The sequence below is a fragment of the Cnephaeus nilssonii genome (assembly GCF_951640355.1).
Source record: "Cnephaeus nilssonii genome assembly, chromosome: 5".
Lineage (NCBI taxonomy): Eukaryota > Metazoa > Chordata > Mammalia > Chiroptera > Vespertilionidae > Cnephaeus > Cnephaeus nilssonii.
The window spans coordinates 87,041,582-87,057,034 of record NC_137076.1 but is presented as its reverse complement, the minus strand read 5'-3'; the positions used below and the strand labels follow the sequence as shown (position 1 = coordinate 87,057,034).

Below are 15,453 nucleotides of genomic sequence, written 5' to 3'. Positions count from 1 at the left end.
GAGTAAATTAATGCAAAGAGGGAAGCTGCCTCCTGCCTTGCTGTTGCTTGGGAAACGGCAGAGAGTTTTCATCTGGACCTGACACTGTCCAGGTACACCCTCACCTCTAGGGTCTGCACCCACCAGCGCAGCTACAAGACTGCAAGTAAGATCCTACCCCAGACAGAGCCAGAAGACGTTTGCCACGCTGAGCAGATGGCAGCCTCCTGGGGAGGCTACGTCTTTATCTCTACGGCCGTCTTGAAGGTTTCTTTCAGCCTCATGGTCAATTGCTAAGTGAACAAACATTGGATCAACTACGAAGGAGTGGAGTCCTGCACTGAATCATCAATGAAGTACTGGGTTCGAGTCTTACCTGGATCATTAGATAGCAGTAGTGTTAATTAACATTAATGGAGTGTGTACTTGTTGGCAGGCACTATTCAAATAAGCATTTTATGGCCATAATCTCATGTAATGCCCATGACATCGGAAATAATCACAGAGCTAGTCAATGCCAGAGTCAGGACGCCGACCCAGGCATTCTGCCTCCAGAGCCTGTGTACTTAACCATTCAACCCTGAAGAAGTCACTCGTCCTGAGCTTTGGCTTCCTCAACAGTAATGATTCCTGCTCTCACTACGTAGCTCCCCTTTGCTAAGTCCCTTAAAGATGTTCATTTTATGATCACAACAAAGCTATGATGTCCCCTGGAACCAATCTACTTGACCAGGTCACACAACTAGTAAATGGTAGGGTCAGGATTTGAATGCCATTCTGTGTGCCCGCTGTTCATGTGTGCTTTCTTTGCCCCAGTATTGCTCAAATCAGGGATGTGTAGATCCCCATGAATGTGCCCACAGACCGCTTGGGATTCATGCACCCCAGTTAGAGAGATGCTGCATATAAAGTTAGCCACTGTCACTGCAACATCAGGGGGGCCCCGAATGCAAAGGCGACCTGAATTCACTAGGCAATGTGACTTCATAAGGTGCCCCATCCAGATGGTCCCAAATCCACTCAAATTACTGATTTACTGTCAAACTGAAAATACCAAATTACAAATATATCCATCTCATGAAGAATGGGGACCACCCCAGCCCAGGCAATGCCTCTGCAGGCCACACTGCATTTGAGACACAAGGCCCTCTACCCGAGTCCTGCCAAGGAAATCTCAGACGAGTTCCTCCATTCTGTGTGTATCCCTCGGCATACCACAGTGAGAGGACCCACCCAAAAGTTGCAACTAGAAAACGTGTTTGTCTGCTCACCCCCAGTCAACTGCAGCAGGATAAAGAGAACCTCCACTTGGAATACCCACACCTCTTTTCTAGTTATTCCTGAACAACCCACTCTTTAGCACGGGAGAAATAGAGCCCTCCGAGAGGTGTGTGAACGGCTGCTGTCGAGGTGTGCTGTATTCCGTGGCAGCACAGCTTACACGATCAGAAGTATCAGTTTGGTTCCCCAACTAGGACACTCTCTTTATGTGAACACAGTGAAGGAGAAAGTGCCATTGATTGCCACTGAAGTAGACTTATTGGCCAGGTTCAGGAGTGTGTTTTGAGGTTAAGAGTGTGGGCATCATGGAGACTGTGACCTAACATTAATTGCTTAACCTCTCTGAGCTTCAGTTTCCTAATCGGTAAAGTAGATCTAAGTATAGTAGCTAGCACTTAGGGTTGTGAAAAATGAATGATATAAACGAAACCATATATGTAATTACTAAAACTGTTACCAACACACATCCTCACTTCTCAATAATTTGAGCTGTGTATTTCTCATTATTATCATTAAAGTTTCTCTTGCACAAGTATTCACTTCAGAGATATCCCTGTAGCTCAGGAGTGCAATCCCATTTCATGGGGTGTTAGGTTCGAAGCCCTTTTTTGAATACCTGGACTTAAGTCATTAACAATGCTGTTCAGGGGTAAGAGCAATGGGCAGGAGTCTGCCTGTGCTCCTGGCCAGGCTCTGCCACACACTTACCGTAATGCTTAAGTACTTAGTCAACTGCCCTGAGCCTCACTCTCTCCTCCCAATAATTGCAGGCCTTGACTGGCCTGCAGGAGTTACGTATGGAAAAATCAATTAGTTCTGCTTTAGCATGCCTGCTTGCCAAACAAGAGGTTGGGACTTTGATCAGGGAGAAAGACAACATCTGGTAGTCTTTCATATCTTGAGTCCTTTTAGATTTTACCTATCAAGGAAATAAAGGAGAAAATATTTTGAAATAATAAACTGCTATACATATATTATTATCATCATTCTTATATTCTTATAACTAAATGAGAAGGAGAATAATTTTGGTTTCAGTATATTGGAATTCTACTCTGTGCCAGACCCTGTGCTGCTGCTTTCATGCATTGCATTCTTTAATCCAGATGCTGGTGCTATGATGCAGGCACCAGCACCCTCAGTTACAGAAGAGGGAGGTGACATGTGGGGAGGTTAAAGAACTTGTTGAACATCTCAAAGATGGTAACTGGGAGAGCCTGGTTTGGGAACTCGGTCTATATCAAGGTTCTTAGTCTTGGCACTGCTGACATTTTGGGCCAGATAAGTCTTTGTTCTGGAAGAACTGTACTGTGTCTTGGACAATATTTGGCAGCATCCCTGGTCTCTACCCACTAGATGCCAATAGCACCGCTCCTGCCATGACAACCAAAAATGCCTGTTCAGTGCTCCTGTGGAGACTCACTGTTCTAAATTTACACTGGTCCGTGGGCTATGTGAGAACCAGGTAAGCATATGGGTGTTGCACCAGATAGACCAGATTCTATGGGCTGTATCTTCACATATTACCAGTATTCCCTTGGGAGAGTCCCTGAAGCTGTGCCATTTTGCTTAACTTAAAAATGAACATCATACTATCTCATGGGGCTTTTGTGAGATTAAATATAAGGTAATACATGGAGAGGGCTTAGTACAGTCCCTGGTACACACAAGCAATCAATATAATGCAAAGAAAAGCATTAATGTAACCCATGATAAACCATCAAGTTGGTTGTCAACATATAATGCCAAATAACAAACTGGTGTGTGTGTGTGTGTGTGTGTGTGTGTGTGTGTGTGTGTGTGTGTGTGTGTTACTGAATGGGTTTGACATTGGTCTCAGGAAAGTGAGTGGGGATGATGCTCCTAAACTCTCTAGAAATTTCATAACAATGACTGCCAGATGCTGGAATCTGGGTTATTGGTGACAAGACTTGCATGCAATTGAAATTGATTTAAATGCAATTAACATATTGAGTGCAACCATGTGATATTGCAGAAAAATAATAAACACTTGTCAAGAAGTCAATTTCACTGCGATGCTTGAAGTCAACTTGCTGTTTGATTCATCTAATGGATGTGCTCTTCCAAATGCCCCCAAAAGGAACAAATACAGTTACATTGTCTTTCAGGCTCTGAGGGGTTTAGGATCTCAGTCAGCACTTTGATGTTGCTGAATCCGGAACAGTCCCTGGCAGAGATGTGCGGGTGGAGCTTGAGGTGGTACATAGGGTCCATTTTGGTGAGTAACACGGGAGCCCCAGGCTTTGCAGGGAGGAAAGAATCTGGGGCCTAGTCCCAGCTCTGCCACTCAGTGTCTAAGTAACCCTGGGCCTGCTATTCTCCTAGCAATTCTCCTAAGGCCTTCTGTCCCTCACCTTTAAAATGAGCAGTGTGGATGCATTTCTTTGGACCTTATTTTGAGGAAGTACCCCTGCCTCGTATGCAGCCCCTCCCCCCACCCTCCACCCCCACCCCGCAGACAGCATTAAAAGGAAATGAGGATTGGTGGGAGTGCTCTCCTAGGTGCATTTGAAAGAGGCCTATTGAGTTCTCATGCTTGCTTTCCTTCCTCCCTAGGTACACAGTTCTGCACAGTGGGCATCACCAGGAACTCGAGAAACTGCCCATACACACTGACCCAGAATCCCTGGAATCATGCTTCTGATTGAGGACATGGCTCACAGCTAAGCCATTCATTCCCATTTGTGTCTGCATGAACAGGACACCCTGGCACCTCTCCTGACCCTCATCACCACCAGTGAGGTATGAGAAAGTGGGCCCAGGGCCCAGGGAAGGTCATGGAGGACCGTCCGTGTTGGACAGGACCTGAGGCCAGAGCGTGGAGGATCACAGAGTTGAGAAGGGACTTCAAGCATCGTCAGACCCAGCCTCCCACCCAACGCAGGAGTAGCATCCTTCACAGCATCCCTGGAAGTCGGTCGATCTCTGCTTGCACACCCCCAGAGACAGGAGCTCACTACCTCCTGATGCAGATCCTTCTGCCGTAGGGAAGCTCTAATTAAAGGAAGTTCTTTCCTTTGTTGGCTCTTGACTCTGTCACTGTTCCAATGGGGCCATGCCGTTGGCCACCTTTTCCTCTTAAGAACCCTGATCACTGTTAGGAGACAGTGATCTGCCACCCACTCACCCTTTTAATCCTTCCTACACTCAACAGCTCCAGTTTTCTCTCCATTCTGGCCATCTGCTTCTGGACATGCTTTGGTGGATGAGTTCATCAAGGCTCTTTTAACAAAATTAGGTTGATAGCAATGCCAAGAGGTTCGTCCAGAAGCACCGAAGTGCTGACAAGAGAAGCATCAATACATTTTGGTTTATAGACATGAGCATTTTTTTTTCTTGTCATATTTTGGGGGGTATAGACTCTGGGAACTCTGCTTAGGATTTGGTTTCAGATCTATTACCAGCTCTGTTAAGAGCTGGTCTGATGTGCACATCTGTTTAAAGGTGACATTCTCTCCTTGGCAGACTGGCTTTGAGTCATTTGGAATGAATCCTGATTCACTTCCCTTCCGTGGCAATGCGAAAAGGGCCTGTGCCTTTACCCAGAACATCAATTGAGAATGATCCTGCCGCTCCGATTTGGGGAACAACACTCAGTTGCTGTAATCAGTTGAGTGGCTTTCGGGGCCCTGTGCTGAGTCAGTGCCTGGTCTCGGTCAGGGCCATGGGCTCTTTCGGTGAAGACAGAGCCCCAGACCAACTTGTTTTCTAGGAAGCCTCATTGACCCCTGCCTGTGAAGCTCCTGCAATACCGCTTTTCTACATCTTTTACCAGCATCTCCCCTTCTCCAAGCTCCTACGTAGACGCTTCCCTGATGTCAAAGTTACCACCAAATTACTTTATCTTGGGGTGAATTATGCTGCCAGGTTGAGGCTCAGTTGCCTTTCTTTTGGTTGCTGATAAAAACCCTATCGAAAGGATTGCTTGTTGGTCCTTATCAGAACCCATTGAACAGACAATGTGGGTGATGGTGGAGTGCGTATGTGATCACACCCCACAAGGCAAAGATGCGCCAGACCTTTCTAACCTCACCAGCTCCCCTTGACCATCCACTTGGTCTGTTTATCCTGCTTTCTTTCCTGAGTGATCTCAGAAGCCACATTGCCTCCTTATCCCCTATTTCATCCATGAGGGCGGAATCCATTGCCTCTCCCTTTTCTCTCTGTCCCAGAAATGGTAAGAAGGATGGTCAGACTCCACATAGGACTAGGGTGACCAGCCACTCTGGTTTTAGCACTGAAAGTCCCACCTCCCAAGAAATGGGACCCTCCCCATGCTGAGGATTAATAAGCCTCCTCACAGTTGCTTTCCTTTCTTCACTTTTTTTTTTAATGGTAAAGGCAGAGATGAGTGAAATTGGGGAGTCCATAGTTCTCCACGTGCTCTCTGTATGTGGTTTCTGCTCTCCTTGATTCACAAAGAACTTCTTAGGGAAAGACTAAGACAGTGCTCACCAGAACCAGCTCACAGGAGGAATAGGTCTAGTGCTTTGAGGCAACTGGTAAACTTTGTTTAACACCCTGAAGTCAGTAGGATCTACTATTAAATGCATATGTGCACAGACAGATACATAAATACAACTGGATTTCTTCCCTGCGAAATGCTTCTTTTCCCAGCAGCTTAGCAAGCATATTTATTTATGTAACACTAGAGGCCCCGAGCACGAATTCGTGCACAGGTGGGGTCCCTCGGCGTGGCCTGTGGGGATTGGGCTGAAACTGGCAGTCCAATGCCGCCTGCCACTCCTGCTCATCCCGGCCCTGCTGCACCTGCTGCGAGCTCACGCCCAGGCAGTCCTGATCGGCACCTTCCTAAGGGAGAGGGAGGGTGAGCGGGACACGAACGGTCCTCCGGGCAGGCAGTAGGACGCCCTTGCTGGCCCGGGATCCAGATCCGTCCTGCTGACGTTCGTGCCGGTTGTTGGGAGCCACCTGACAGCTGCTTTTATATTGTTTCTTCCTTGTGGAGCGTCTAGGGAGGGGAAGTGCCGTGGTGCCCGAGGCCAACTTCCAGGAGGCTGGCAGCGCTGTCGGGATCGTGCCAGCGGCGCTGGCCCATTGGTGCCTCGCCCGTTCTCCGGAGATCGGACCTGCAGGACTACTGAGGGAGGGAGTGGCTGCCACCAGGCTGGTGGGCCGCCGGGATGGGTCGGTCAGCTGAGTGGCACTCCTGTTGTGAGTGCACTGACCACCAGGGGGCAGCTTCTGCATTAAGTGTCTGCCCCTGGTGGTCAGTGCACATCATAGCGACCGGTCATTTGGTCGTTCAGTCACTTAGGCTTTTATATATATAGATATTTCTCAGTGGCAGGTCTACCATCTTAAAGGGCAACCTGGATGCAACAGGGATCCACAGATTACAATGTAGGTGGGAAATGAGTTCCTACCATGTCACTGGTCCATAGCTTCTGGACACTCTGGATACGCTTCTGTGAGCCAGTCCATGATTGGTGTCTGTAGAGGTCACGTACACCGCTGACCAGGGAATGAACAGCAGTTGTGGGTATTGGAGCCTTGTCATTGCCAAGAAGATGGTCTCCTTTGCAGAGGGAGACTCAGAAGCAAACTTGATTGTCTCTTTGGACCAAAGGCCCACACTGGTGGTTCCCAGGACAGGACCAGACGTGTTCTGTCCAGACGGCTGCTCGCCTGGCATTACTCCACTCCTGCTCCTGGGAACCGGGTCATAGAGCATGTGCATGGAAGGAGGAGACTTAGGGCACATCCGAGGGAGGAGGAGGCCTGCATCTCGCCCTCTTCTCTGAGGAGGCCACCATTTCCCAGGCAGCCTGCACCGTCAAGAAGCGATGCTCCCGCGAGGAGGGGATTGTTCTTGACAACCCCTGGGCGATGGATGCTGCAGCCAGACTGCCCGATGCCTGGGAGGAAGGGGCCCACCTGTGCTGCTCCTCAAGCTGACCTCCAGCCTGCAGGGCTGTCCAGGCAGAGGCTCTGCAGCCCCACAGCAGCCCCGCCAGCTCAGGATCAGCAGCCAGAAAGCAAAAGAGATAAAAACCAACTTCAGCTGACACCCAAGGATGCGTTTGTAGAAAAACCCATTCTTCCTGAGATTTCACCTCATCTCGCCAACAGGTCCTCTTCATGCTGCTAACTTGCTCTTTCCTGAGAAAACTGCTGTCCGGCTGCGGGTGGGGGTGGGCTTCGGGGAGGGACCCAGAGAGGCTGTAACTAAATTGCCTCTCATATTGTCTTCAGAACAACAGTCATGTCTCCCTGGTGCTGTGCTGTCTTCCCACCCGTTTCCTCTTTGGTGTAGTGTGTCTCTCTCTCTAGGACTCGGCTTTTCTCTGGTCAAAGTCCTTCCTGTGGCAGCTGGTCTAGAGGGAAAAGGCGAATGCATTGACCTCTTCTAGCCATCGGGTGCGGTCTCTCTTCCATCCAGTCCAGAACACCGAGGCTGAGTATTTGGTTTGAATTTAAGCAAATTGGGGTGGGTCTGACGGCCTGACTTTGGGACATTGTGTCACGTTCTGCGCTCGCCTCGCTTGTCTTGTCCCAAAATGGAGCAAACCTCAGAGCTGGTAGGGGTGTCGTGAGTGTTCCCATGCGCATCACCAAATATGTATCCACCAGCACTGTTATTTACGTAATATTTTTATTTAAATAAATTCAGGGTTTCACTTACATTATTTTAGGAAGAAACATTTTATTGGTACCCCAAATAGAAAACCAGTATTACTTGCCATAAGTAGAAAGCAGCCATGGTGGTAAACAGATGACAACAAAACAAGGTGATGACGTTCTGATGAGAAGCCAGCCCTCAGCTTGCCCAAGGCTTTTGTGTTTAAAAGGATGACGAGCGAGTGTTGGAGAGCTGTTAGGGGCCCCACCTCTGAGGAAGGGCCCTTTATGCAAGGAAGGGCTGAAAGAGAAGGTACCAGAGATGAACTTCCAAACTTTATGAGTTAATGTGATGTGATTGCAAGCTACAGTCCACAGTTTTGGAAACATTCCAGGGAAGTTAAACTTTTCTCTTTTTAACTACTGTTATATCTGATTTAGGTTAGGTTTCTCCTTTCCCTCTCCCCTTTTTGTGGCTCACCGAGAATATATCTTAGTTAATAATAAAAATAATAATGTAGCAATTGAGAAGGAAGCCAAGGATCAATGAGCTCCTTTCTACTAGGCACTGTGGTAAGTGCTTTACGTGGATTATCCCATTCAAGCCCCATGAAATCCTTACAAGATGAGCACCAGAATCGCCCCTGCATCACAGAGGAGCAAACCGCAGCTGATGCATCACAGACGAGCAAACCACAGCTGAGGGAAACAGACCTGGGAAGTGTGGGTGCGAATGGGACGGCAGGCAGTCTGATGCTCGAGCCCCCAGCCCGCAACATGTGCAACACGGCTCACTGTGGGATCAATTTATTCCACATTCACGTCAGCCCCAATGCTGTGAGGAAGCAGGGAACAGGTGGAGGTGGCCGCCTCCCTCATCTCTTGTTGCCTAAGCATTTCCCTTCTGCAGCAGCTTGGCACCTGGAGGGCACCTGGGCCGTGCCTACTCCAGTGGGAAACGGCTTCTCACTTGCTCTATTGCTTTCCTCTGCACCCTTCTGCTCTCTGAGCCTCAGTCTCCATCTTCAAACAATGGAGGGACACAGGTAATGACTGATCAGCGGGAGACGCCCTTCCGCCCTGATCTTTCTCAGCCTTTTCAGGAGCCTGAAGTCACGGATAACCGGCAACAAATCCCAAGAATCAGATGTGTGAGCCAAGGGAGAGCACCGGTCTTGTGTGTTTCAGACCTTCACGGGCTGCTGACCCCCGGTGCGAGGCACTTGGACGTCCGCATTTGTAGCTGGAACCTGCACACCTGGCGGACCTGCTCGCATCGGTCGGTCCCATCAGCTCGCCCTGCAGGTGTTACCAGTGGGAAGGGGTTCTCGCCCCCACCTGTGGCTGTGGTATCCCGAGAAAAAGAATTCTGAGACGCGCCTGGTAGGAGGAGATACGGTAGAAAGGTTTATTTCTGTGGAGTCAAACCCCTGCGTTTCCAAGGTCCCATTTCCCTTCGTCCCACCAAGGAAGCCGTGTAGCCGGGGCTTCAGCAGAGCCAAGATCAAAGCCAGTGTCCAGCGTGGAACGGTCCGATTCAGCCCCAGTCCCGTTCAGTTTGTGTTCCCAGCTGCAGTCCATTAGTCCATATGTACGGGGCCCACATGGCCATGCGCCATCTGGGCAAGTGCCAGAGAGCAAACTCCTTTGTTTAGGGGATTATGTATTCCCAAATTTTTGAGGGTGTGTAGCGGCCACCCAATCTGGCTAATGAGCTCTGTCCCCAGGTTTGACTGACAGGCACCTTTCCTAGTCACCCCAACTTCACTGACCATGAGTCTATCTCCCCTTTGTTGGGCCCCTCCCCGCGCTGATCTTTGGGGAATGGACCGGTGGTTCCCGGGGGAGTGGGAAATGGCAGCTTCCTGGTGAAGCTGCCCAGATGACACGCCCAGGATGTCCGGCCTTCCCTTCGCTGCTTCCCCGTTAACTAGCTAATTACGGCGGTGTCACAGGCACTCGGGCGTTTCTGTGCACCGACCCAAGACCTCAGCCTCTCACAGCAGCTTGGGAGGGTAGATTATTGACTTTGTTTTATAGAAGAGGGAACAGACTTTGCAGGAAAAGTGATTTGCCCAAGGACACAGAGCATGTAGGGGACAGAAGTCAAGACGGCAGGTCACTCCAGGCTAACAGTGTTTCCTTCCTCCTCTACTTTAAATTTATTAACTTCTAAATATGCAAATTCTATATTTGGGGGCTATGTAAATGATGGGTTATACACATAATGTATTTCTGCAGTCCATTCTCATTTACAAAAATTTCTAATAATGGAAATACAATAAAATGCCCTTTGACTCCAAGAAGTAATTGCTCTTACTGCCTGGCTTATATCATTCAAGCATGTGTCAGCGTACTTAACACGTGTAGAAACGTACACATAAAAGCATAAGGTTGTGTTTTGTTCCTCTCTAGAAATAAGATGAGACGGTATGAAATACTCTGCAAACTGCCTTTTTCAACAGTCCACCTCCCACATCATTTCACATCCACACGTGAACCTTCCCTCTCTTTCGTTGCCGTGTGTGAGCTTCATGGGATAGACGTGCAGTTTGCGGTGTCGTCGTTCGTGTGGTAGCTGGACCCCGGGCCTGAGAGGGCATTGGAGGCATCAGGCGATCAGCCGCCTCCTCTCTGCGGGCCGGAGCTAACCTTATGCAGGTCAGCTGGGGTGGTTTCAGGTTGAAGAGGCAGCAGCAGCTCTGACTTGGCAGCTTCGCTGAGGGGAGGGCAGCCCTTGAATGGCTCCCGGGCCTCCTCCCCGCTTTGAGGGGCCGGGACAATTTGCTCAAGTCGCACAGGCTTTGGAGTCAGACCGCCACTTCCTGCTTCCACCGCTTCCTAGATTTGTGTTTTTGAGCCGGATTTTTAACCCGCTCAGCCCTAACTTCCCCAAAGGTAAGGAGAGGCCGTCATGGCCAGGCCTACTTTGAAGTGTTAGTATGAGGGTGCACAGAAAGCCCTTGGTAAATGCTTTTAAACATGCTTTCGTCGTATCACCAGTTCCTGTTAATGGCCTCACCAGTTCTCTCTGCTTCCTACCATCCCGGTGTACGGTCAAAGGAACTGAAGGTTACGGAAAGACTAGAAAAACAGAAAGCCTTTCTAATAAAGGGGGTGACCATGGAGCGATACGACCTTCACCCATCACACCTCCCAGTGTGCTGACAGCTCTCGGACCTTCGTGACTGCCCTGTGCAGCGGGCATCTTACCTATTCACTGTTAACCACTCACAGGTGGCTCCAGAGTCAGGCTTGTGACCATCTCCAAGGCACCCAGCAGTCAGTCGAGGGTGTCAGAATCTGAACCCAGGCCTTCTGAATCCAAATGCGGAGTCCCTGTAAGAACTGTGGTATCTGCTCTTATTTAGAGAGATGATCAGGACTCACGCACCTGGCCGCACTGTGAGAGAAACCCGATTCTTTCTCTAACATTCACCTTAGTTCGTGAGTCCATCCAGGAAACAGTCCCTAAAGCCTTTTAAAAATGTGCCAGCTCCACATCTTTGAAGGATGCAGGATGACTTCGGTTCTCTGATGTCGGTAAATCCTCCAGTCTGTAAACGAAAGATGACTTTTACTTTTTTTAAAAAAGTAGTTGGAAACAAATCAAAAAGTATTTTGTGATATGTGAAAATTACGTGCCGTTCAAATTTGTGTCCATAAATAAAGTTTTGTTGTAACACAGCCGCACCCCTTTGTTGTTGGATCCCCTAGGGCTGCTTTCACACCACAAGAGCTGAGTTGAGCAGTTGTCACAACTGAGATAAAAATATTTACTATCTGGCTCTCAACAGAAAAATTGCGCTGATCCTGCTGTTGGGCAATCACTATCTAGCCATTCATTCCATAGACACCTACCAAGAGCCTTCTATAGTATGCATCTTCCAAATTCGGTGATTTTAGTTGGTCCAGTGTGGGCAGCTGTAGGATGACTTCAGCGCCCCCTGCTGTACTTGTTCTAACAGGGCATGAAGTGAGACTGATCAACAAAAGTTAGAAAGCAGCGACCTCTAGTGGCTCATCTAAGCATTAGTTGGATCCGCGATTTTCACACAGTGGTTGAGCACTGACCCAAGAACCAGGAGGTCATGCTTGATTCCCTGTCTGGGCACATGCCCGGGTTGCGGGCCGATCCCCAGTGGCGTGCAGGAGGCAGCTGATCAATGATTCTCTTATCACTGATGTTTCTATCTCTGTCTCTCTCCCTTCCTCTCTCTGAAATAAAAACATATAAAATACTTTTTTTAAACTTGCAGCTGATCAATGATTCTCTTATCACTGATGTTTCTATCTCTGTCTCTCTCCTTTCCTCTCTCTGAAATAAAAACATATAAAATACTTTGTTTAAACTTGCACTATCTGACTATTTAGTCAGGGTCTCAGACCTCGTTTCTCTTAAATTGTCAAGTTTAAAAAAAATGACAAGAGCCAACACAACAATAGCTGTCCCATGTGAATGAACCCAAAGTATACCTTTTTTTGGTCAGATCTGCAAAAATATATTTTTTTGGTATGCCACAGAATTTGGGTGTACCGGTTAATAATGCGGATTTTTTTCAATAGATGGAGTTACACATATGTTGATATACGGTATATGCGATTTGATATGTATGCTATTTTGTTGTATTGACAACAAGCTTCAAATATTCATATGTCAAATTTTCTGAAGGTGTTAACATCAGATATTTTTACACTTAAAAATGTCAATTTCGTGCCAAAAAAGAGGATTTGTGGGAAGTTTTAGTTCATTACTTTATTTTGAAGAAAAATGCTGCTGAATACTTTGGGAAGCTTATGGTGAACATGCGTCATCTCAAGATACTTGTGAATGCTGGTTTAAACACTTTAAAAGTGATGATTTTTATGTGAAAGACAAAGAACGTCCAGGTCAACCGAAAAAGTTTGAAGACCAACTATTGCAAGCATTATTGGATGAAGATGCGTGTCAAACTCAAAAACAACTTGCAGAAAGATTAAACGTTGCTCAGCAAACAATTTCCGATCGTTTACAAGCAATGGGAAAGATTTTAAAGGAAGGAAATGGGTGCCACATCAACTGAACGAAAGACAAATGGAAAACCGAAAAGTCATCAGTAAAATGTTGCTTCAATGGCACGAAAGAAAGTCTTTTTGCATTGAATTGTGACTGGCGATGAAAAGTGGATTTGAGAATCCCAAACGCACAAAATCATGGGTTGATCCAGATCAACCATCAACATCGACTGCAAGGCCAAATTGCTTTGGAAAGAAGACAATGCTCTGTGTTTGGTGGGATCAGGAAGGTGTGGTGTATTGTGAGCTTCTAAAACCAGGTGAAACCATTAATACTGATCGCTACTGACAACAAATAATCAATTTGAACCACACTTTGATCGTAAAACAACCAGAATGTGCCAGAAGACACGGCAAAGTAATTTTGCTTCATGATTTCGCACCATCACACACTTCAAAACCAGTTAAAGACACCTTAAAAGATTTTGCTTGAGAAGTATTAACCCACACGCTGTATTCATCAGACCTTGCTCCAGATTACCACTTGTTCCAATCGATGGCACACACACTTTCTGAAGAAGTAAAAAATTGGGTCTCTGAATGGTTTGCCTCAAAACAAGAAAAGTTCTATAGGGACGGTATCCACAAATTACCTGAAAGATGGGAGAAATGTGTAGCTGGCGATGGACATTACTTTGAATAAAGCACTTTTGATGTTTCTCTTGAAATTATTGTGTTTTCTTTGATTACAAAATCTGCATTATTAACCAGTTGTGTTCCATAAGATGAGAAAGGTTGAAAATTGCTGAGTTAGATTATTTGGGGACAGTGAAAAATGAGGTTTGAATTTAATCTTAAAATGAAGGTTGGGGGGTTTGTATTATTTTGAAGTGTCTAGAATGTTCTATATTTTTTCCAGTCTTTTACTGATCACACTTCTAACCTGGGGAATGGAACACACTCTTAGTGAAAAGGAAGGTTAGCTGAGTTAAAAGCAAGGTACTAAAGAGATGACTGAATGCAGTGCCTAACATTCTTCTTAATGTAATAGGAAGAATTTTTAAATCCCTGGAAAAGACTTGGCAGAAAGACACTGATTATCATTCACACTATTTAGTGTTAGGAAAACTTGCTGGCACCCTTCATTTCTGTGGACATTAATGAGATAGAGGCAGCCCTGGGAATCAGGCACTTAGATTTTTGTGCTACCTGGCCTTACCCAGTTCCTGACCATCGGTGAGCTCTTCCCTCCCTGGCCTTCAGTTTTCTCCTGTAAATGAGGGGGTTGGACTACATAAGCTCTCAGGGCCCTTACCCCTCATCCTATATAATAAAAGCCTAATATGCTAAGTGTCTGGTCGTCCGGTCAGCGGTTCAACCAAACAAAGCGTAATATGCTAAGGCCGCTCAACCGCTTGCTGTGATGTGCACTGACCACCAGAGGGCAGACACTCTGACCAGTAGGTTAGCTTGCTGCTGGGGTCTGGCCGATCAGGACTGAGCAAGAAGGACTGGATAACCATGGAGCCCTCCCGCGGTCCCTCCCTGGCTGGCCAATCTCCTACCCTCCCCGGCCTGCTGATTATGCACTGGTGGGGACCCTTGGCCTGGCCTGAGCCCTCTCACAATCCGGGACCCCTCGGGGGATGTCGGAGAGCCTGTTTTGGCCCAATCCCGCTTAACGCAGGAGCTGCCCCCTGGTGGTCAGTGCGCTCCCACAGGGGGAGTGGGCTGACGGCTAATGAGTGCAGTGGGGGTGGTGGGAGCCTCTCCTGCCCCTGTGGCAGCACTACGGAAGTCCAACTGACGGCTTAGGCCCGCTCCCCCAGTGCACCATTTCATAGACTGTAATTACATATTCCAGTCACGCACCACTTAACGAGGGGCTTATGTTCTGAGAAATGCACCATCTGGCACTTGTCACTGTGCAAACATCAGAGTGCACTTACACAAATCCAGGTGGCACAGCCCTACTACTGCAACTGTAAGGACTCGATTTTCCTAGACTGGCAGCCCAGGGTGGTTTACACCAGCAACACCACACATAATTGTTTTGTGCAGGTTTCAGCCTATCAGTAACCAGTGTTGTGGTTGGACCCGCCCTTGTGGCTCTTGATTGCAAGAGGGCCCTCAGAAATAACCATTAGGTGAACTTGAAGATGAGGTTTATCACAAGACCCGGAAATTACACAGGACACTTGGGGCCACATGGCAAGTCCAAGGGTAGAAAGAGCACGGGGCTGAGGTTCTGCTTTAATTGGGCTTGAGGGTGGGGGCCCAGGGTTTCGAGGGCTCATTCTCTATTGGTGAATTTAAACTGTAAGAGCAGGAATAGAGTGTGGAAGACAAAAGTCAAGTAGCCCAAATGGTCAGTTACTGCTCAACCAAGATCTCAAAAACAAAGGCACTTCGGGGGGGGGGGGGGGGGTGTGTGTGTGTGTGTGTGTGTGTGGCCTGGCTCCTAGACCTCATCCCCTTTAGCCATCTTCGAGATGGATGCCTCTGTAGTCAGGGGTTACACTGCGGTAACATTGGGCTAAGACTTTACTAGATGGCTGACATCAGCAGTGGACAGGAATGTTTTAGCTCCATCATAAC

General features: G+C 47.7%; 1 protein-coding gene across 2 annotated transcripts in view; it reads left to right on the top strand.

Moving 5' to 3' along the window:
* Window positions 1-4,245, top strand: part of HTR4 (5-hydroxytryptamine receptor 4) — a 116,812-nt gene extending 112,567 nt beyond the window's left edge. For both annotated transcript variants that reach the window (XM_079770374.1, XM_079770372.1), the window contains one exon: window positions 3,835-4,245. In XM_079770374.1, coding sequence (XP_079626500.1) covers window positions 3,835-3,922 — 88 coding nt within the window. In that variant the 3' untranslated portion in view covers window positions 3,923-4,245. The remainder of the gene's footprint in view (window positions 1-3,834) is intronic.
* Window positions 4,246-15,453: the final 11,208 nt, after the last annotated feature.